Source organism: Cervus canadensis, chromosome 17 (assembly GCF_019320065.1).
Source record: "Cervus canadensis isolate Bull #8, Minnesota chromosome 17, ASM1932006v1, whole genome shotgun sequence".
NCBI classification, from domain to species: domain Eukaryota; kingdom Metazoa; phylum Chordata; class Mammalia; order Artiodactyla; family Cervidae; genus Cervus; species Cervus canadensis.
Window position 1 is genome coordinate 20,007,707 of NC_057402.1, and position 21,774 is coordinate 20,029,480.

General features: G+C 37.7%; 1 protein-coding gene across 2 annotated transcripts in view; it reads left to right on the forward strand.

The window, feature by feature from the left end:
* The first annotated feature begins 7,881 nt into the window (after positions 1-7,881).
* SEC23A (SEC23 homolog A, COPII coat complex component) overlaps positions 7,882-21,774 on the forward strand; it is a 58,718-nt gene continuing 44,825 nt past the window's right edge. The window contains exons 1-7 of one of the 2 annotated variants that reach the window (XM_043489532.1): positions 7,882-8,074; positions 11,873-12,114; positions 13,493-13,550; positions 13,780-13,866; positions 14,770-15,006; positions 16,203-16,282; positions 17,466-17,610. In XM_043489532.1, the coding sequence (XP_043345467.1) occupies positions 11,894-12,114; positions 13,493-13,550; positions 13,780-13,866; positions 14,770-15,006; positions 16,203-16,282; positions 17,466-17,610 (828 nt within the window). In that variant the 5' untranslated portion in view covers positions 7,882-8,074; positions 11,873-11,893. The remainder of the gene's footprint in view (positions 8,075-11,872; positions 12,115-13,492; positions 13,551-13,779; positions 13,867-14,769; positions 15,007-16,202; positions 16,283-17,465; positions 17,611-21,774) is intronic. The other variant, XM_043489533.1, reaches the window with a different exon arrangement.

A 21,774-nucleotide genomic window follows, 5' to 3' on the forward strand; every position in this document is an offset into this window, starting at 1 on the left:
ATAACCACCAGTCTGTTCTCTATGTTTATGGTTCTGTTTCTGTTTCACAGATAGGTTCATTTGTGTTATATTTTAGATTCCATATGTAAGTGGTATCATGTTATTTGTCTTGCTCTTTCTGACTTACATCACTTAGTATCATAATCTCTAGCTGCATCCATGTTGCTACAAACGGCATTTTAAAAATAACTGAGTAGCATTCCATTGTATATATGTGCCACATCTTTATGCATTCATCTGTCAATGGAGATTTAGGTTGTTTGGAGATTTAGGTTGTCTTGGCTATTGTGAATAGTGCTGCAATGAATTGAGGGGTGCTTGTAGGTTTTTCGGTTAGAATCTTGTCTGGATCTGTGCCCAGGAGAGGGATTGCTGGATCATATGGTAATTCTGTTTTTAGTTTTCTGAGGCATCTTCATGTTGTTTTCCACAGTGGCTGCCCCAACTTACATTCCCATCAACAGTGTAGAAGGGCTCTTTTTTCTCCATACCCTTTCTAGCATTTGTTGTTTGTATAGTTTTTGATGATGGCCATTCTGACTGGTGTGAAGTGGTACCTCATTGTAGCTTTGATTTGAATTTCTCTAATAAATTGTGATGTTGATTATTTAGGTCTTCTGCCCATTTTTGGAACTAATAAAAAAGATCTACAGTTTCATTAAGGTCAAACATGAACAAAAATTTATCACCATGTGTATTCTGCAATAAGAACAGACAAAACAAACTCCTGACATTGAAAAGGATTCATCATTCAAGGTGATTTAAAACTAGATAATACTATAATGGAAAACTATTTCATGTAATTAATATAACATTCCAAGACTATTTTTCAGATTTTTTCATCACTTTGCTGGTAAAGGTCCGTAGAGTTAAAGCTATGGTTTTTCCAGTAGTCATGTATGGATGTGAGAGTTGGACCAGAAAGAAGGCTGAATGCCGAATTGATGCTTTTGAACTGTGGTGCTGTAGAAGACTCTTGAGAGTCCTCTGGACAGCCAGGAGACCAAGCCACTCAATTCTAAAGGAAATCAACCCTGAATATTCTTTGGAAGGGCTGATGCTGAAACCGAAGCTTCAATACTTTGGCCACCAGATGTGAAGAGCTGACTCACTGGAAAAGAAATTGATGCTGGGAAAGATTGAGGTCAGGAGGAGAAGGAGGAGATAGAGGATGAGATGGTTGGATGGCATCATAGACTCAATGGACATGAGTTTGAGCAAACTCCAGGAGATAATGAAGGACAGGGAAGCCTGGCATGCTGCAGTCCATGGGGTCGCAGAGTTGGACACGACTTAGCAACTGAACAACAACAACAATTGTAGTTGTATGCGCAGACTACAACACTATATGGACTATGATGTCACATATGAAGTATATATGGACATTCTGCTGATGCTTAGTATTACTTTTTCTAGTGAGTACTCCAAAAATAGTTGGGTAGTGTCTTATAATGTCACCATCTGAACACATAAAAGAAAAAACTGTTAGAAACACATGTTAGAAAAAACTGCAGGTGCTTCATTTATTCCCTGGTCTAGTGGTTAGGATTTGGTGCTTTTACTATTGTGACCCGGGTTCAATCCCTGGGCAGAGAACTGAGATCCCACAGGACAAAAACCAAAAACAAATGAAACCAAAAAGAAAAAGTAGTGGCAAAGGCTCCATCTGGTGGTGAGTATATGCAATTCCAAGAAATTTGCATTCTCTGTGTACTACTGGAATCTCCAGTTTGGAAAAATCTGTGGGTTCAAAAGTGGGAAGGAAAATACTGGCTGTTACACATTAACTAGTGATTAAAGTGATTAATGACTGAAGACAAAGTCATAGGTTGTTCAGAATACTTGCCCCTAGATAGTCCCTGGAAAAAGTCCTAGGTCAAACATCTTTGCGAAATGTACACAAATGCCACTCTTAAAGATTCACAATAAATATTAACATATTAAAACTCTTGACAAGTTAAGAGACCTATTTTACATAGCTGGCATTTCCAGACTTTATTTGACCATGGGACCTCTCCTTCTTCCTCTCTCTTTTTAATTTGCTGTTGTTCAGCCACTCAGTTGTGTCTGACTTTTTGTGATCCCATAGACTGCAGTACCCCAGGCTATTCTGACATTTTCAAAAATACTAGTTTGAAGTAATTATCTTAGGAGTATTTACTTTTAAAAAAGACTTTTTCTGTGGGGGATTTATGTCAGATTTTATAGTTTTACAGTCAATCTAAGTACATAAGAATGATGATGATAAAAACAGTATTTTATAATTGTTTAGGTTTCATGCTCAATTCATAAGTATTTCGGGGAACAGTCATTTTGTGCTAGGACTTACTGAAAGCAAACAGTTATAATCGGTTGCATGTTGGTAAATGTTTAACTAGTATCCTTCAGGTTAATAGATTGATCTAAAATGCCTTGGTCTATCGATGTCTATAATTAAATTAGAAAGCCAGGAAAGATTGTTTTTGGAGATTTTCCCTTTTTCCAATTCATTGTCTGACTCCTTTCTCAGAAGCTCAAGAAATTTTCCATTCTTTAAAATGGCCATACTCTTCAAAGCAATCTACAGATTTAATACAATACCTGTCAAATTGCCCATTATATTTTTCACAGAACTAGAACAAATAATCTTAAAATTTTTATGGAACTTCAGAAGACCCAGAATCGCCAAAGCAATCCTGAGGAGAAAGAACAAAGTGGGAGGCATGACCCTCCCAGACTTCAGACATTACTACAAAGCTAGAGTAAGCAAAACAATGCTGTTTGTTGTTGTTCAGTTGCTAAGTCATGACGAGCTCTTTGAGACCAGAATACTGCAATGGGTTCTCCAGGGAATCTTCCCAGACCGGGGATCAAACCTGTATCCTCTGCATTGGCAGGTGGATTCTATACCACTAGCCACCAGGGGAGATCAGTGTGGTAGTACTACACAAAACAGGCATATGGATCAATGGAGCAGAAAAGAGAGAGCCCAGAAATTATCTCACACATGTATGGTTAATTGATCTTCAACAAAAGAGGCAAGAATATACAATGGGGAAAAGACAGTCTCTTAAGCAAGTGGTGTTGGGAAACCTGGACAGTTGCATGTAAATCAATGAACTTAGAACACACTCTCACACCACTTGCAAAAATAAGCTCAAAATGACTTAAGACTTAAATGACATGATACCATGAAACTCTTAGAAGAGAACATAGGCAAAACATTCTCTACTATAAATCTTACCAGTATTTTCTTAAGTCAGACTGATCTAGTCAAAAGAATATATACACATATCTATCTATATCTATGTATCCGAATCACTTTGCTGTATACCAGACCAAAAACAAACACAACATTGTAAATCAACTATACTTCAATTAAAAAAACTTTTTTCCCATTCTCTATTCTTCTTCAGATCAAAACTACTTAACTCTCAATATATCAGAAAAAATAGTCTTCACCTTTTACCATCTGGACTCATTATATTTTTAAAGTTTATATCTTCAAGTCATTTCATGAATAACTGATACATATTTAGATTAAAGGGATATTCAATAAAGCCATTGTTAAAAAAAGAATAAAAGGATAATGGAAAGCAACTTTATTGGAAATTTAAATAAGTATCTAAGCATAGAATATCCCAGTTTTTATTCCCTTTTTTCCTGGTTTTGAAGATATACCCCAAATGGGCAATGTGCTCTGAATGCAACTACCTTCTAATTGCCTGCAATAATGTGTCTGGAACACATCCATCTTGCACAAAGTGACTGCAAATTCCAAATACATTACTACTGCATACTATGAATTGCTTATTGTTACTTCTGGTTCTTTTTGTAGTTGCATCATCAAAACATAAGGCAAAGAATTTTCTGAAACCTTTAAAGGCTCATCATTTTGTTGAACAGAAGACAGCCATCTTCTTTGCTGCTGCTGCTGCTGCTAAGTCACATCAGTCGTGTCCGACTCTGTGCGACTCCATAGATGGCAGCCAACCAGGCTCCCTAGTCCCTGGGATTCTCCAGGCAAGAATACTGGACTGGGTTGCCATTTCCTTCTTCTTCTTTGCTACCTAGTTGCAAAACATTTGTATTTTTAGTTTAATAAATGAGCAACTCAAAGAATTTTTAATTTCTAGGTTATCTGTTTATCATCTTCGTATACAAAATTGCCATTAGCCAATATCCCCTTAAGAATCTTATCAAGTAAATTATCCATATAAACATCATAAAAGATGAAACAATTCAATAATATGTACTCTTAGCAAAATAAGATCATGCAACTGCTTGTTGCAAATCTTGTGGAATGAAGTTATTCCTTTTGAATGAATAACTGAATGAGAATATCACGGTTTTTGTCTTTAGAAATATATTGTTGACTCATTAATTCTTGACTTTGAAACATTCATTTAGGAAATGGTCATCTAAAGATTCTTAGTTTAAGATTTTGCTCTCATTATTAGAGAGCAATTTCTGTATTTCTATTTCTGTATTCATCTTCTGAATTCTCAACTATATTCAATGAGAGCTAGAGGCATAGTACAAAGATCTTGAAAGAAGCTACAGTACTTGGAGCATTGCAAAAAGAAAACTGAAGGATAATGCAATAGTGATGACTTACTTCACTATTCTATCATCTTAGGTAATTATATCATTTTCCATTTTCTTATTATTTTAGTATATTTTAAAGCATAGTTTGGAACAATTAATCATTAATGATGAAATAATTCCATGGATGATGAAGTAGCAGAATGTTGCAAGACAGGAAAAATAAGATCAGTAAGATTTCATGATGTATCCTAGATTTACAGCAGTTCAATGGACCCATGTAACAACTGCAAATAGAATTAAGTTTTATCCTATTTTTTTAAAATGAATTTTTGTTTTTTTGAAGACCTTTAAGAAATAATAAAAGTTGTAAAAAATCAATCCTTACAAATAGTACTCCCAGAAGAGGAAATCTTTGAAAACTAAAGTTGGGTCTAATAGTTCCTAATATGTAGAAGGGTTAACTCTTAAACTCATTAATCCTTAAGTACATAAAAATAGATATAATTGAATGTGTTACCCATCCTAACATTTATTTCATTGTAATAGGAAACAACAGCCTTTTGTCCAACTGAAAACATAAACATTATGAGTTCTTAGAATTCATTGAGTTGTATGGTAAAGATCCCTCTCTGGGGACCATAAAATGAATGAACTTACCAAAGGTGCTGGACTTTGATTTATTTCTCACGGAATTCCAGAATCCCAGTGGATCCCCTCATCTGTGTCTATTTACCCTACTCATTCTTAGATCTTGCTTTTTTTTCTGTGAATGTCCATATTCCACCTTTATATCATTGTTTACAGCTATTTACTTGCTGTACTTTCAGTCAAGAATCCTTGTTAAGGTGGCACATTGACCCCACTTTATTTGCAGGTCTGTACAGAATTTTGGCCTTTGATTCCCATTTCCTCTTCAGGATTGTTTAAAATCTGACAGCCAAAATCATCCTCTTTTATCTTACAAAACAAGTTTAGAGAAAGTAAAATATATATTTGCTATGTATCTTCTTTCTTGTGAATATAAGCTTCGAAGAACAAAAAAATTAATCATTTTCTCTGTGCAGTAAAATGCTTATAGGGCTAAGCTTGGCAAGAGTTTAGGTGTTGTCCTTTTTGGAAATAATTTCATGAACAATCTGTGACATGAAGTAACTCCTGCCATATCAATAAATAAGAAATGTCACAGACATCAGCAATTTTGGAACACAATGCCTTCTGTCCAGCAGATGCTGCCATGCCCCCCTCCTTACCCTCCACCCCCAGGATTGCTGAGAAGCTAGGGGAAGCAGCCATCTGCCACATTTGCCACTCCTAAAGGTGAACAAGGAATTAAGGATGTAAACAATCAGGAAACAGGATTTGGCCCCAGAGAGTTGAGGTCCATATAAAAGGAATGAATTCAGTGAGCCCAGAGACTTGCATCTTCCCATACATAGAATGCTAAATTCCTTAACTTGATAACTGATTTCCCTTCAGTTCAGTTCAGTCGCGTCTGACTCTGCGACCCCTTGGACTGCAGCATGCCAGGCCTCCCTGTCCATCACCAACTCCTGGAGTTGACTCAAACTTGTGTCCATTCAGTCGGTGATGCGATCCAACCATCACATTCTCTGTCGTCCCCTTCTCCTCCTGCCTTCAATCTTTCCCAGCATCAGGGTCTTTTCAAATGAGTCAATTCTTCACATCGGGTGGCCAAAGTATGGGAGTTTCAGCTTCAGCATCAATTCTACCAATGAACATTCAGGACTGATTTCCTTTAGGAAGGACTGTTGGATCTCCTTGCAGTCCAAGGGACTCTCAAAAGTCTTCTCCAACACCACAGTTCAAAAGCATCAGTTTTTTGGCGCTCAGCTTTCTTCACAGTCCAACTCTCACATCCATACATGACCACTGGAAAAACCATAGCCTTGACCAGACGGACCTTTGTTGGTGAAGTAATGTCTCTGCTTTTTAATATGCTATCTAGGTTGGTCATAACTTTCCTTCCAAGGAGTAAGCGTCTTTTAATTTCATGGCTGCAGTCACCATCTGCAGTGATTTTGGAGCCCCCCAAAATAAAGTCTGACACTGTTTCCACTTTCTCCCCATCTAATTCCCATGAAGTGATGGGACCAGATGCCATGATCTTAGTTTTCTGAATGTTGATTTCCCATACCTCACAATAATCTTTGATGGTCAGACTGCCTGCTCCACTTTGTTGTAAACTTGTATAATAGCATGACTTCCCCTCTTGCCTCCTTGGAGCAGTTTTCTCAGGTCTAGTGAATGATGCTGCTTCTGGGCTCAAAGTCCTTAACATTCCCACCAAATAAAATACCTCTCTACTTTAAGGTTGTGACTATATTATTTTTTTAGTCAACAAACTCCTCACTGAAGGGTGGGGTTGCCTCAGACCATCAAGCTCCAGTGTCTTTCCAGCCTGTTTCGGTCTTCCCCATTTTACTCAATTCTTTTCTTGGAAAGAGAATCAGAAAACACATCAAGATTAATCAACCAAAGATTGTAGAGGGTGTGTGTGTGTTTATTTGTATGTGTTTAGGGGGGAGAGGAAGCAGAGGCAGTGTGGGAGGGGAGGTAAACTGACTAGGAATACATCAATAGTGTACAAATAGTATGTAAGTTCTTCCAGACCGAATATTTGGCCCTTTTTGCTTACGCGGTATCACAGCATCGCTGCTGTGCCTAGCACAAAGCAGACAAATGTTCAGTAAATGTTTGTTGTACTAAGCGAAAGAACGAACTTCTCACTTTGCTTTTTCAGGGGAGATGCGGCTTGTTCTTGGAATCAACCAGGGCCCTAGAGGAGAGGATGTCCTAGGGAACACCTCCGTTTCTCTCAACGAGGTGAGGAGTCTGGCGACAGAAAGTCCCACATCGTGGAGGCCCACGGGGAATGGGATCCGCCGTGCCTCCCGGGAGAGGAGACCGCATCGCCACGACGCAGCCCCACCCTGGCGTTTTAGTTCCACCGGGTTTCTGCGCCTTTCCGGGGTATCCGTGTCAGATTTGTCACTGTCGCCCCGCCCCTCAAGCTCCGTCTCCGCCTATTCCCCCTCCCCTCTCTCCTCCCCTTCTCCAACCTCCGGGCTCCGCCGCGCTCCCGCGGGCTCCCCTGCGGTTCTGCGGCTCGGTCGCCCCGCCCTCAGAGTGGCCCCGCCCTCCAGCCCCGCCTGTCCTCTCCTCTCCTCTCCCGCCCCGCCCCGCCCCTCCTCTCCTCTCCCGCCCCGCCCCGCCCCTCCTCTCCTCTCCCCTCCCGCCCCGCCCCTCTCCCTCCCGCCCCGCCCCTCTCCCTCCCGCCCCGCCCCTCCTCTCCCGCCCCGCCCCTCCCCCTCCCTTTGACGTGGCAGAGGCGGCACCAGCCATGTTGGTCCAGCAGAGTTCTGTGCGCAGGCCGGGGGCGGGGCAGCGCGGTCCCTGATTGCGGTGCCACGGCCGCTCCCGCTCGGCGGAGAGGACGGGTTTGTAAGGTAGAGGCTGCGACGGGCGCGGATCTCATACGTGGTGGCACTGTGGTAAGGATCGACTTCGGGGCCGCTAGCGCTCACTGGTAAGCGGGGGAAGGGCGGCGGCGGGTCCGCGGGGCCGGGGTCTCGAGGGTGGTGCCCACTCTGCCCTCTGGGTGGCCCGGGCCAGGTGGGGGTGCTCTGGGGCTGCGACTCGGCCCGGTGAGGGCTGCCTTGAGCCCTGAACTTGTCACCTCTTCACCCACCACCTCTGCTTAGTTCTGTCAGGGCCTGGGAACCGGCCCCCTCACCCATCTCCCCCGGATCAGGGGTGAAAGATGAGAGTCGAGTGAAAAACAGCAGTTGGGGCATCTCTCGCAGCACCCCACCCTCCGCTCCTGGCCGATCTGCCTTCTCCACCGCACCTCACCCCACCCCATCACGGCTTCTGGGTACTTTGGCTTCTTGGGTCATTCCTTGCCTCATCTGAAGAGCCCTAGACTTTGACCCGAGGTGACTTCGTCACTCGTAGTTTGGCCTTGGGAGTTAAAGGGGAGAAGGAGAAAAGTGCCAGCTAGAGCTCACACCTTGGGCCTTGATTACAAATAGATTTCAGTTTTCAGATTGGACCCATCTTCCGTACTTCCATTCGGCCCTAAGTGTTTTCCCGTTTTGGTGGTAAGGGAAAAGTCATCGTAAATCCGCTTGGAATCACTGGAGTGAGTTTATGTTGAATCCGTGTTTTCACGGGAGCTTCCTCAAGGTCCAAGCCTCAAAGTCGTGGATAACCAGCCAAGTGAACTTGGTTAAAAGAAGTTTTAGATTTAAATATAGATGTATGTTAAGTCTTCCTTTTCTGCCTTCTCCAGTAGTCTAACAGACATCATTTTAGAAGTTCAGTTATTTTTAATTGGCTCAGCATTTTAGATTTGGAAGGGGCCTTGTAGTTTTCCAACCCAAACCTCTCATCTTACTGATGAGAATTTGAGGATCTGAGAGATTAAGCTATTTGTGCAGCATAATAAATCTAGTCGTGGGAAGTAGTTGAAGACACTTCAATTGAGGATTTTAGGACAGAAAAGTGGGAAAGCCACGTTTAATTGTCTGTTAACAGATACATCTGTTTGGAAGGAACTCAAATTTTACTTACAATTTACAGTTTTTTCACTTAGCTATCTATAAAATGGCTAATGGGCATATATCTGATGTGCTAGGTTACAGTGACTTAATGTTTCTTTACTTCTAGTTATACCGTGAAAAAGTATTTAGAGTAATTCCCAATGATTATAAGTTGTGCTAAAAAGGAGACATTTCTTTAGAATGGTCTTTTATGTTTTGTACCACTTAATAAAATGTAATGACTAGTCAGTCTATTTTCTGCATCCTAGTTTAGTGTTTGAATCAAAATTTTTTAGTTTTATGCTTTTATAGAGACAATACTAGGGGAGAGAATGCTTATCAAATAATGCCATTTCATAAAGAGCTGGTTTGCAAAAGGACTTTATTTCAGATATGATGTTGTTGAGTATGGGACCAAGCCTGGCAGCATTTGTTCTAGAGTGAGTGATTTTAAGATTAATTTCTCCCTAGGAAAGGTGAGGGAATTTGGGGAGGTGTTTTGCTTATCTTTGTAATCAGACCAGTTAAGAAGAAAAACGTGGGACATTTTTCAGACTACTGTTGAAAAGTGATAATGAATAAATAGATGTGATTTAGAGAACAAATCGGATGTTAGAGCAGAGCGATTGAGAGGACAAACAGTGAGGAAGAGGAGGGGAATTGTACTCAAATATCAGTCAGGTGATACTCAGTATGTCTCAATAAAAAGTAAGGATGTGGGGTTACAATCCAGGCTTGTTACCTCTTGTAGAAACTTATACCTGGCCATTGCCTGTGTGTAGATGTCTTCATGATAAGTTTCATAGAGCCTTTCTCTACCAGCTTCCATGCTTTTAAATTAAGCCCTGGAATCCTAAGGAGGTGATTCTCAGGACCTCTTTATACTCTTAAACATTACTGAGGATCCTGAAGAAAAGAAAAGAAAAAAAAAATAAGTCGATCAGTCACGTCCTACTCTTTGCAACTCCATGGACTACACAGTACATGGAATTCTCCAGACCAGAATACTGAAGTGGGTAGCCTTTCCCTTCTCCAGGGGATCTTCCCAACCCAGGGATTGAACCCAGGTCTCCTGCATTGCAGGAGGATTCTTTGCCAGCTGAGCTAGGCTTAATAGAAGACAGGTGGATTTTCAGATCTACTTGCTGTCTGTTTTGATATGTTGTCTGGTTGAATTGTATGAAGGAAATCTGGCCTCACATAAACACATAGTTGGAAAACTCTTATTGTTTCCTGTGCTAAAACTGAGGTTGGCATCTTCTAACTCCCCTCTGATTATCCTTGACCTTTGTTTTATCATTATCTTTCAACAGCCATGTTTTTCTTGAATGCTTATATTTTTCTCAAAGCTGTCTGCTATATTTAGCTTTAAAATAATCTTTTCTAAACAAATCTAGTTATCTTAGGATTTCTCTCTACCCTTTGTCAATCTTTGAAAAATCCATGATTGCTTTTGCTTAGTGTAAGATTCCCTAGTTGTCTCTGAAATTCTGATAGGAGGAATTACAGTGTCTAATTTTTATTTTCTTATTATATTTTCAATTAGGATATAATTTGACTAATAACATTCTTATTTCTTTTAAAGAAGGGAAAGTTCTTAGCTGTTTAAGATACTTAGATTTGTTAAGCATCAGTTTCTGTAATTTGCATTATCAAAATATATTTGAGCATTTTTCTGAAAACTGTTATATCTAATAATACCTTTTCTTCCCTCACTTATATTTTAGAATCATTTCCTCATCCCATCATTGTTCTTAGCAACTTCAGCATCCATGCTGGCTCTGTTGGTACCCTACCTTCATAATTCTTCAATTCTTGATGCCATTCATCCCTCCCACAAATCTTTTAGCCAGCCAGATAGTACTTGAGATTCTATCTTCTTAGACCTTTAAATTTTATAATTTCCCTCCATCACTAACCACTGCTGCAGTTTGAGAGCATGAGATAGACCTGTTGCCTAGGTAGGAGAGCTGGCATCCTAGTCAAGCAGTTAAAGAATAACAAGATGAAGATGTCTTTTGATACCGGGCCCTAACCAGAATGGCATCTCCCTCTTCTGGTAGTGAGTTTAAATGATTATATTGAAATTATGTATCTCAAATTAGAGTTTAAAATGCTGTCATAAGTTGGAATGTTAGAAGTATTCTGAATTGTTTCTGCAAAAGAAATAAATGATGTATACATCACATGGAACACTTATCATGTATTTTACTACTTATCATGTATTTATTTCTTGTGCCTCAAATGTCCTGTATTAGTATGATAAAAAATTGCCTGTCTAAAATAGAAGTACCTCTTTTAGAAAAATCTTTTTGTTGTGTACTCTTAAGCATTATCTTTAGCAAGTTTAGTGGAAGCTTACTACCTTCTGGGTAGAAAAGCATGTGAGTTTTAGAATTTAATGTTTTTGACAATCTGTTTATTAAAACGATGTAACTCACAAGGCTGATACAAAAAACTTAGGACTTGGATTTTCTCCATTTTTGACTTAAATCAATAGGACATCAATTTTATCATTTATTATTTTTTCTGTAGTTTTTTTCAAGAGTGAATGAAAAAAGGATAAAATACCTCACTTGGGGCTTAATGAGCTTTGGGTTCTGTAGAGCCATTCATTATTTTATTATAATTGAGGTCATTGTTCACTTACTAATTTTTTTCTGAAATAATTATTTTCTTTCGTTTATGATTTCTAATGGATGAGTATCAGTAGAACTGGGAAAAACATACTTATTTTGAATTTTCTTAATAAGATTTAAAAATATCTTTAAATTTTGTTTCAGAAATAAGAATCAAGCTCTACAATGACAACCTATTTGGAATTCATCCAACAAAATGAAGAACGAGATGGAGTCCGATTTAGTTGGAATGTTTGGCCATCGAGTCGATTGGAAGCTACAAGAATGGTCGTTCCGGTAGCAGCCTTATTTACACCACTGAAGGAGAGACCAGATTTGCCACCCATTCAATATGAACCTGTTCTCTGTAGCAGGACCACTTGCCGTGCAGTCTTGAATCCTTTATGGTAATTAAAGCATATGGAAAACACTGAAGTGTCCCTATGATTTAAAAATGTAGTTTCTTTCTTGTTCATTTATATAAAATGTTTTTGTTTATAGTTGTTTTTTAAGTTAAAGTAGAATCAGAGTTATAAAATTTTAGACTCATACTAGTTGTAGTGAGTTAAAAAGAAACCAAATGCAAAACTGTCAGTATGTAAACTGTTAGATTCTATCAGTATTCTCTAGATACTGATGCTGGCTATCACCTTATTTTGTGTCATTTGAAAAGTCATAAATGAGTGGTATGGTGTTTAAAAAATGTTATGATTTCTTGTTATATAAGCCAGAGTCTGAAGAATCACCTTTTATTCCTCTTTCTACTCCCTCTTTCCACTCAATCCACTGGCAAATCTGGTGGATTCTGTCTCAAGAACATTATTGATCCTGTCTCTTACTCTCATTCTCTGCTAGTACATGGTGCTTCAAAAGATGGTGATCTTTTCTTGGGTGGTTTTGTTATCCTCCTAACTGTTCTTCCTGTTTCCATTCTTGCCTTTCAGTAGTCTCTTCTCCACCCAGAAGAGTGGAGAATTACACTTATAATGAAAAATCCAAACCCCTTATCAAGACCTGTAAAGCTCTATATAATCTAGCCTGTATATATTTCTGCCTTCATCTGTATCATCCATTTTCTTCATTTCACCTACATTACACCTTATCATCTTTCTATTCTTGGATATACCTAACTTATTTCTACCACAAACTTTGTGCAGTAGCTGTACATGCTGCCTGGATTGCTCTGCCCCCAGATTTTCCTGTAACCGGTTTCTTTTCATTTCAGTTACATTTTAGTTGTTTATTAATGAAGGCTTTCCTTTAAAGTTGCCCTCCCAAATAACATTCTCATGTCTTGCTTTGTTATCTTTAGTTTTTATTACCACTATCTAAAAGTATTTTCTGCATTTATGCATGTATTATTTATTGTCTTTCACTTCTAGAATATAATAAGCTTTAAGATAGTAGGACCTTTGATCTCATTTACTTATCATCAGCACCTAGAATAATGGCCTTCAATAACTGTATATATTTTTATTGAATATGTGTTTTCTAGAGCTGAGTTTAGAAGTTACTGAGTCACTTGGAGAAAAAAAATAGTATTATCTTAATTTATTGTTGGTATTTGCTGTATATTAAAAGTTACAATATATTCATTTTGGTGAGCTTGTATGTGTTAAAAGTATGAATTAAATATTGGCAACACCTAAAAATACATGGCTTTTAAAGATCGCTTTCACTGTCAATTTGAATTAATTCATTTCAGAAAGAAGTTAATTTTATTCAAATTGGAATTACTGCACAGTTTAGCTGAATCATGAGCTATTGTATCTTTTCTTAAAACAGTCAAGTGGATTATCGAGCAAAACTCTGGGCTTGCAACTTTTGTTATCAAAGGAATCAGGTAAGAAAGCCCCCAGTGTAGATGTTAATGCTGTAATACTAATGCTGATCTATATATGCAGGAAAATACATATTTAAAAATAAAGATTAATTTTTTTAGGATTAAATAAATAAATGATTAAAGTATCTATTTTTAAGTAATTAAGTGATCAGGAAATACTTCTTTACAGTTTAAAATTTCATTACTTGGTAATAATTTCTTAAAATATTTTGCTTTTTTCTACCTGTAGTTTCCACCAACTTACGCTGGTATATCTGAACTGAATCAGCCTGCTGAACTTTTACCTCAGTTTTCTAGCATTGAATATGTAGTTCTGGTAAGAACATAAGAGTAACTCTTTAAGAAAGTTTAAAATATCTAGTAATTTAGCAGTACTTTATACCAAAATAATTATTCAGTTGAGCTGACTTAAAAGGTTCATTCTTCATTCTCACATTGAATTGATTGAGCATTTCAAAGGTAGAACTGTCAAGGTCAGTTTGAGCAAGGTAATTTCTATTGTAGTTATTTGAAAGGTGGCCAGGATTTTGGGCGGGGAGGTTTGATTTGCTATATTGAGTAGGTCAATAAATAGTAAAGAATCAATTTTGCTTTGTAGTTGGAAGGTTAGTTACAGATACTTGGTCAATATGATACTGGAGCTTAATGATATATCCCCAAGTCTAATGATGAAATTACTCTTGAATTGGTTCTTGTTAGGAAAATAATTTTTCTTCCCTTTCTGAACAGCTTTACATAGTTTATTTTAATACTTAAGTATTAAGGTAATATCTTTTATGAATGTTGTAGAGAAAGCAGAATATGACTCACTTGAGCCTGTCAGTAATTTGTCCACTCTGACTAGTTTCCAGTTCCTTTACAATGCAATTCAGATTAGGTAATTATTTTATAAAAATAACCTAATTTTGCTGTTAAGCTTTAAAGTTACTGTTTTCTTATTTTAAAAGAAATACTTGTAAGAAATCAAACTTCATGCAGTTAAGTAAAATTGAAAGTGAAAGTCCCCTTCGTGTAACATAACTAATGTTCATAAAGTTAATTTTTCACTTGATGATGTATTAGATATAGAATCTGTTTCATTTGTAAAATGGCTTTATTAGAATTCCATTGTTAAACATATAATACATTATTTAATTAGTCCTCTATTGATTATCCTGTGTATTGAGCTGAAGTGTTATACTTTTAAAACATTTTTTTTTATCACAATGTTTTTTAAAAGCGTGGTCCTCAGATGCCTTTGATATTCCTCTATGTGGTTGATACTTGCATGGAAGATGAAGATTTACAAGCCCTGAAAGAATCTATGCAGATGTCACTAAGCCTTTTACCACCTACAGCTTTGGTTGGCTTAATTACTTTTGGGAGAATGGTGCAGGTTCATGAACTTGGATGTGAGGGCATTTCAAAAAGCTATGTCTTCAGAGGAACAAAAGATCTGTCTGCCAAACAACTGCAGGTAACAACAAGAATGGTGGTTTGCCTGTCTCTGCATATCTTTCTATGTACGTCTAAAAATGCCTTCTAGATAGATGCTTCCAGAAAATGTTATGAATGACTAACATAGTTGTCTTAAAACAAAGCCTTTAAACTTAGTGTTGGCCTCAGCTTTCTTTCGTTTGCCTCACGCTGTAATCATAGAGATTGAAGACCCTTCACCTTTGAAGTATCTGTAAAATCTGGAGTGAAACTGAAGCTCTTTTACCAAAAATCTGAAGGCTTGTAGAAGAGTCATGCTGAGACTGCGAGGAGGCAGCCACACAGTGTTATCTCTTGTTTCTTTGTGTGTCACTTAGGAGCTGAACACTTTGTGTTTGGCAAGGGGAGCTATTTTAAGGCTTGAGAGTTAATAGGTGAACCGTGAATATATGTATTTTTTCATACACTGGGATATTTTTGTTTTTGCAGCAAATTAAAGCCTTGTCTTCCAAGGCAGGGAATTATGTGCAACATACTAGGATTATCTTGGTATATTTTTCAAAATCTTTTTCTGTCTAGATATTTTGATAGATCATGAGAGATATTCATATTACTTTAAATGAATATGTTCATCAATTGGAAGATAGTTGAGAGGGCAGAGAATGTTCATGTAAGTCAGAGAATTAAAAATCATAGGCATGCAAGATGTTTATTACTTTATAATCCCCCTTTATACAATTTCTTATTGTCTATCCATCATATTTATTATTACACTTAATTAGCTAATACTTTAACTTTTGTTGGTTTTGCCAGATTTAAATTTCCATATAGTCAGGGACTATTTATATTTTTCACCATTACATACCTGGCCCATAACAGATACTTGAACTATTTAGCTGCTGAAAGGAATAAATGAATACAAGTTAAGAATACAGACATTCAAGTTACACAGTAATTTATTTTGACTGTTAATTAGAAGTGAAGTATTTTGAGCCAGTTTCCCCCTTCTTTGCTCACATAGCACTTTGTACTTTGCTCTCTTATGATGTTTATTTCATTGTATCACTGTTCACCTGACAGTCTGCCCACTTGGAACTTTTGCTTTCAAGGGAAGAGATTTTGTGTTCTTTATTTTTGTGTTTCTAATGCCTGTGGAAGCACCTTCCATGCCATAAATAGTTAGTACATCTTTGTAGGAGTAATTAAACGGACATCACAGAAATAATCTCTTTACAGGAGATGCTGGGGCTCTCTAAAGTACCAGTTACTCAAGCAACACGTGGTCCTCAGGTGCAGCAGCCACCGCCTTCCAACAGGTAATAAATATGGCAAAAAGAACCTCACAGTTTTACAGTTAATGCATCTGTCTTCACCCTTAACTTGAACACAGGCCTTCAGTGATACCATACTGTTAAATATTTTTAGGAATATAAATACTGAATTAGTGTACTTTTTAAAAAAGAGTTGAGGTAACATCACATCGCTGAAATGGTTGGTTTTTCATCATTACAATGTAAGGAGTTACTTTAGTTTTGATACAGTCTTTAAAATTTTTTTTTGAATATTGGAGTATATATATATATTTTTAATTTATGTGGGGCATTTTGTTTATTTATTTGTTTGGATGGTACTGGGTCTTTGTTGTTGCATGGACTTTTCTGTAGTTGCTGTGAGCAGGGGTTACTCCTCAGTTTCAGTGCAAGGGCTTCTCACTGTAGTGGCCGCTCCCATTGCAGGGCACAGGCTCTAGCATGTACGGGCTCAGTAGTTGCGGCTCCCAGGCTCCAGAGCACAGGCTCAATAGTTGTGGCATAGGGGTTTAGTTGCTCTGCAGCATTGGGATCTTCCTGGATTTGGAATCAAACCTGTGTCTCCTGCATTGGCAGGCAGATTCTTTACCACTGAGACACCAGGAAAGCCTCTGGAATACAGTTTTGATATATTCCAGATTTTTCTATTTTTAAGTTCAAAAACCTTAATTTTTGTGCTTGGGAGGACAGCCAAGCAAAAATAGGGCCCCATAAGCTTTTTACTTTACCTTCTTACCTTTATGGGTAGCTTTTTCTGCTAAACTTACTGATCAGAGGTGGTATTAGTAAAATTGAGTTGATGCATCTTCTCATAATTAATTCAGTAACTTTAAAACTTACTAGATTGGTAAATGGAAGATGCAATCTCAAAGTAACACTTGGTTTGAGTGTTTTCTTTACAGTAGTTGTACACACGGAGTTTCTCAGCGGTAAACAGCATCACTTGGGAGCTTACTTGAAATGCAAATTCTTGGTCACCACCCCAGACCTACTGAAACAAAACCCTGGAACCAGCAGTCTGTCAGTACAAACCCTCTGACTGATTCTGATATACACAAAAGTTTGAGAACCATTTGGTCTGCCATGTATTCAGCTGCTTTTTCTGTTTTTAAGAAAGTGGACAATTTGTTTCTTAAACCTTCACCCACAAACATTTATCAATGGCTTTTTATTTTATTTTGTTTTGTAGATTCTTGCAGCCAGTACAGAAGATAGACATGAATCTCACAGACCTTCTGGGAGAACTTCAGCGAGACCCCTGGCCTGTACCACAGGGAAAGAGACCTTTGCGTTCCTCTGGGGTGGCACTTTCCATAGCTGTAGGACTCCTTGAGGTAGAGACAGTAACTTTATTTTGGAATGTAAATATGTGCATGTATGTGTGGACTGATATGCACAAGATGATGCTGGGTGGAAAAATCAGGTCATGGGACAGCACATACATGATTTTATTTAAAGTTTGATCTGTGGTATATCCTTTTGTGTGTAGAGAAGCTTCTGGAATGATGTTTTCCCAAATATTAAGAGTGGCGGGATAAGGAGAATTTTACTAAATACAATTTGAAAATTTTAAACTTGATATATCTTGGCTTTATATTAATAATTAGAAGAGTTTTTGTTAAAAAAAGTTTTTTTTAAAATTTGAAATGTTAACTAGAAAAGTTGCAAAGGACTTTTTTCTCTGAACTATTTGTGATTAAGTGATGTTCCCAATTCCATGAATACTTTAGCTGTATTTTCTATAAACTGAGATATTCTCCTATATAACCACAATACAGCTTTTAAAATCAGGTTTTAAAATATGTGATGTATATATCAGTGTATATATACCGATGTTTTATACAATTCATGACACTGATGTATTGTTGTGTTGTTGTTGTTCAGTTGTAAGTTGCATCTAACTCTTTGCGACCCCATGGACTGCAGCACACCAGGCTTCCCTGTCCTTCACTATCTCCAAGAGTTTGCTCAAATTCATATCCATTGAATTATACAATACATAGCACAGATATATTACTGCCATCTAATTCTCAGAACTCATTCAAGTTTCACTGATTATCTCAATAATTTTTTTTTGCTTAAAAGATTTAATTCAGAGGCATGTAGTGATTGGGTTCCCAGGTGACACCAGTGGTAAAGAACCTGCTTGCCAATGCACAAGACATAAGAGACGGAGGTTTGATCCCTGGGTCGGGCAGATCCCCTGGAGAAGGGCATGGCAGCCTACTCCAGTGTTCATGCCTGGAGAATTCCATGGATAGAGGAGCCTGGTGGGCTACAATCCATGGGGTCATAAAGAGTTGGACACGACTGAAGCAACTCAGCATGTATGCACGCACATGTAGTGATTATGTCTGTTTAGTCTCCACTTGAGTACATTTCCTCAGCCTTCCTTTACTTTCATGACCTTGGCATGTTGGAAGATTCAGGCCAGTATATAGAATTTCTCTCAAATTAGGTTTGTCTTGATGGTAGCCTTACAATTAGATTGAGGTCTTGCATCTTTGGCAGGAAGATCACAGAAGTGATCTGTTCTTTTTATAGCCTATCAGGTGACACATGATTTTCATTTGCCCCATTATTGATGATGATCACTTTGATCATTCATTAAAATGTGTCTGGCAGAAGTCTCCACTGTAAAATTATTCTCATTTCTCTTCCCTTTATGATTAATAAACATTAGATGGTGAGGATCTTTAAAACCATTCCTCATCAAACTTTCAATTTATTCATTTATTTATTAATATCACTGTGGATTGATGGTTTCCTGTTTTATACGAGTTATAATCTGTTACTTTCAGGTTTTTTTTTCCTTTAACTTTCTAGTTTGACATAATTCCAAACATACGGAAAAGTCACAAAAATCGTTTAAAGAATTCCTTTATATCTTTTAACCAGATTCCTCAAATGTTAACATTTATTACGTTTGATTTGTCCTTCTCTTTCTAGATGCTTATATAGATAGTGAAACCATTTGAAAGTAAGTTACAAATATGTCGTTTTACTTCTAAGTACTTTAGTGTGTACTTCTTAATTACACAAGAACATTCCTTTTATAATGCAGTTCATTTAACAGTCATGAGATAACAATGATAGAACACTATTTTCCAAATCTTTAAACTTTATTCAGATTTCACCAGTTATCCTAATAATACTCTATTGTATTCGGTTGTCGTGTCTCTTTAGTGTCCTTTATTCTAATAGTTCCTCAGTTTTTCTTTGTGTTTCGTGACATTAATATTTTTTAAGAGTACAGTCTAGTTATTTTTTTATTTTAATTTTGAAATTTTTAATTGTAGGACAATGGCTTTATAATGTTGTGTTAGTTTAGGCTAGTTATTCTGTAGAATGACTTTCAATTTGAGTTTATCTGATCTTTTCTCATGAGTAGATTGAGCTTTTGCACTTTTGGCAGGAATATTGCAAAAAAAAATGCAAATACTGATTTGCGATCTGCTTAGTGGAGCATCTGAGGAAGTCCATGATGTGACGTTAACTTAGTTTATTTCTGCTGGTTTACTTAGCTTTGATCACTTGGTCAAAGTAGTTTCTACCAGGTTTCTTCACTGTAGCGTTATATTTTTCCCATTGTAAGTATCTAATGGGGAGATTCCTTCTGTACTCATCAAACTTTTACCCAGTAGTTTTAGCATCCATTCTTGATTCTTGCTTGATCAGTTATTATTGTGCGGGGGGCTAAATTGTGACTAATTCCATCATTTCTTCTACATTTATTGACTTTCTACTTGAGGAAGAGTGTTCTATTCTTCATTTATATGATTATATCAACGTGAATTCTTATTTCATCCAATGGATTATATTCCTTTACTGTCATTATTTATTTTGAAAATCAAATTGTCCAGATTTGGGCAATGGGAGCCCTTTTAAGCTGGCTCCTGGGTCCTTATTATATGTCCTCATCATTGTTTGAACATTTACTTGCTTTCTAGTATAGTAAGATGTTCAAGGCTCATCTTACATGTTCCCTGCCCTTGACCTGAAATCAGCCATTTAAAAGCCCTGGTTTCTTTTAGCTCTGTTTCTTTTTAAACATAACCATGCTTCTACTTCTGCTTTATTGACTATGCCAAAGCCTTTGGCTGTGTGAATCACAACAAATTGTGGAAAATTCTTAAAGAGATGAGAATACCAGACCATCTTACCTGCCTCCTGAGAAATCTGTATGTAAGTCAAGAAGCAACAGTTAGAACCAGATGTGGGACAAAAAACTGCTTCCAAATTGGGAAAGGAGTACATCAAGGCTGTATACTGTCACCCTGCTTTTATTTAACTTATATGCAGAGTACATATAATGCCAGGCTGGATGAAGGACAAGCTGGAATCAGGATTGCCGGGAGAAGTATCATTAACCACAGATATGCAGATGACATCACCCTTATGGCAGAAAGTGAAGAGGAACTGAAGAGGTTCTTGATGAAAGTGAAAGAGGAGAGTGAAAAAGTTGGCTTAGAACTCAGTATTCAGAAAACTAAGATCATGGCATCTAGTCCCATCACTTCATGTCAAATAGATGAGGAAACAATGGAAAAAGACTTTATTTTTGGGGCTCAAAAATCGCTGCAGCTGGTGACTGCAGCCATGAAATTAAAAGATGCTTGCTCCTTGGAAGGAAAGCTATGACCAGCCTAGACAGCATATTAAAAAGCAGAGACATTACTTTGCCAACAAAGGTCCATCTAGTCAAAGCTATGGTTTTTCCAGTAGTCATGTATGGATGTGAGAGTTGGGCTGTAAAGAAAGCTGAGTGCCGAAGAATCGATGGCTTTTGAACTGTGGTGTTGGAGAAGACTCTTGAGAGTCTCTTGGACTGCAAGGAGACCCAGCCAGTCAATTCTAAAGGAGATCAGTCCTGAGTGTTCATTGGAAGGACTGATGCTGAAGCTGAAGCTTTCATACTTTGGCCACCTGATGTGAAGAACTGACTCACTGGAAAAGACCCTGATGCTGGGAATGATTGAAGGCCGGAGGAGAAGGGGATGACGGAGGATGGATGGTTAGATGGCATCACTGACTTGATGGACATGAGTTTGAGCAAGCTCTGGGAGTTGGTGATAGGCAGGAATCTGGCGTACTGCAGGCCATGGGGTTGCAAAGAGTTAGACACGACTGAGTGACTGAACTGATGGTTCATGTGTTCACTGTTACCAGAATGTCATTGCTTTTATGTCCTAGTGAATAGAGCTAAGAAGTAGATATGTATAAGAAGAAGATTAGTAGATATATCTATATGTATGTTTCCCTCTCTCTCTATAGCTGTATATTTATATACATACACACATATCCATATAATTAAGTGTATGTGTACATATGTGTGCGTATATTTATACATATATCTACATTCCCCTGCAAACATCTATGTCTATCTCTATTAAAACCTTAAACACTATATATATTAAAAACCAAGAGTTCTTTCAGATGTATCTAATTCCAATTTAGTACCACAGGGTTTATTCTGTCCTTCCCACTTTGCATATTTG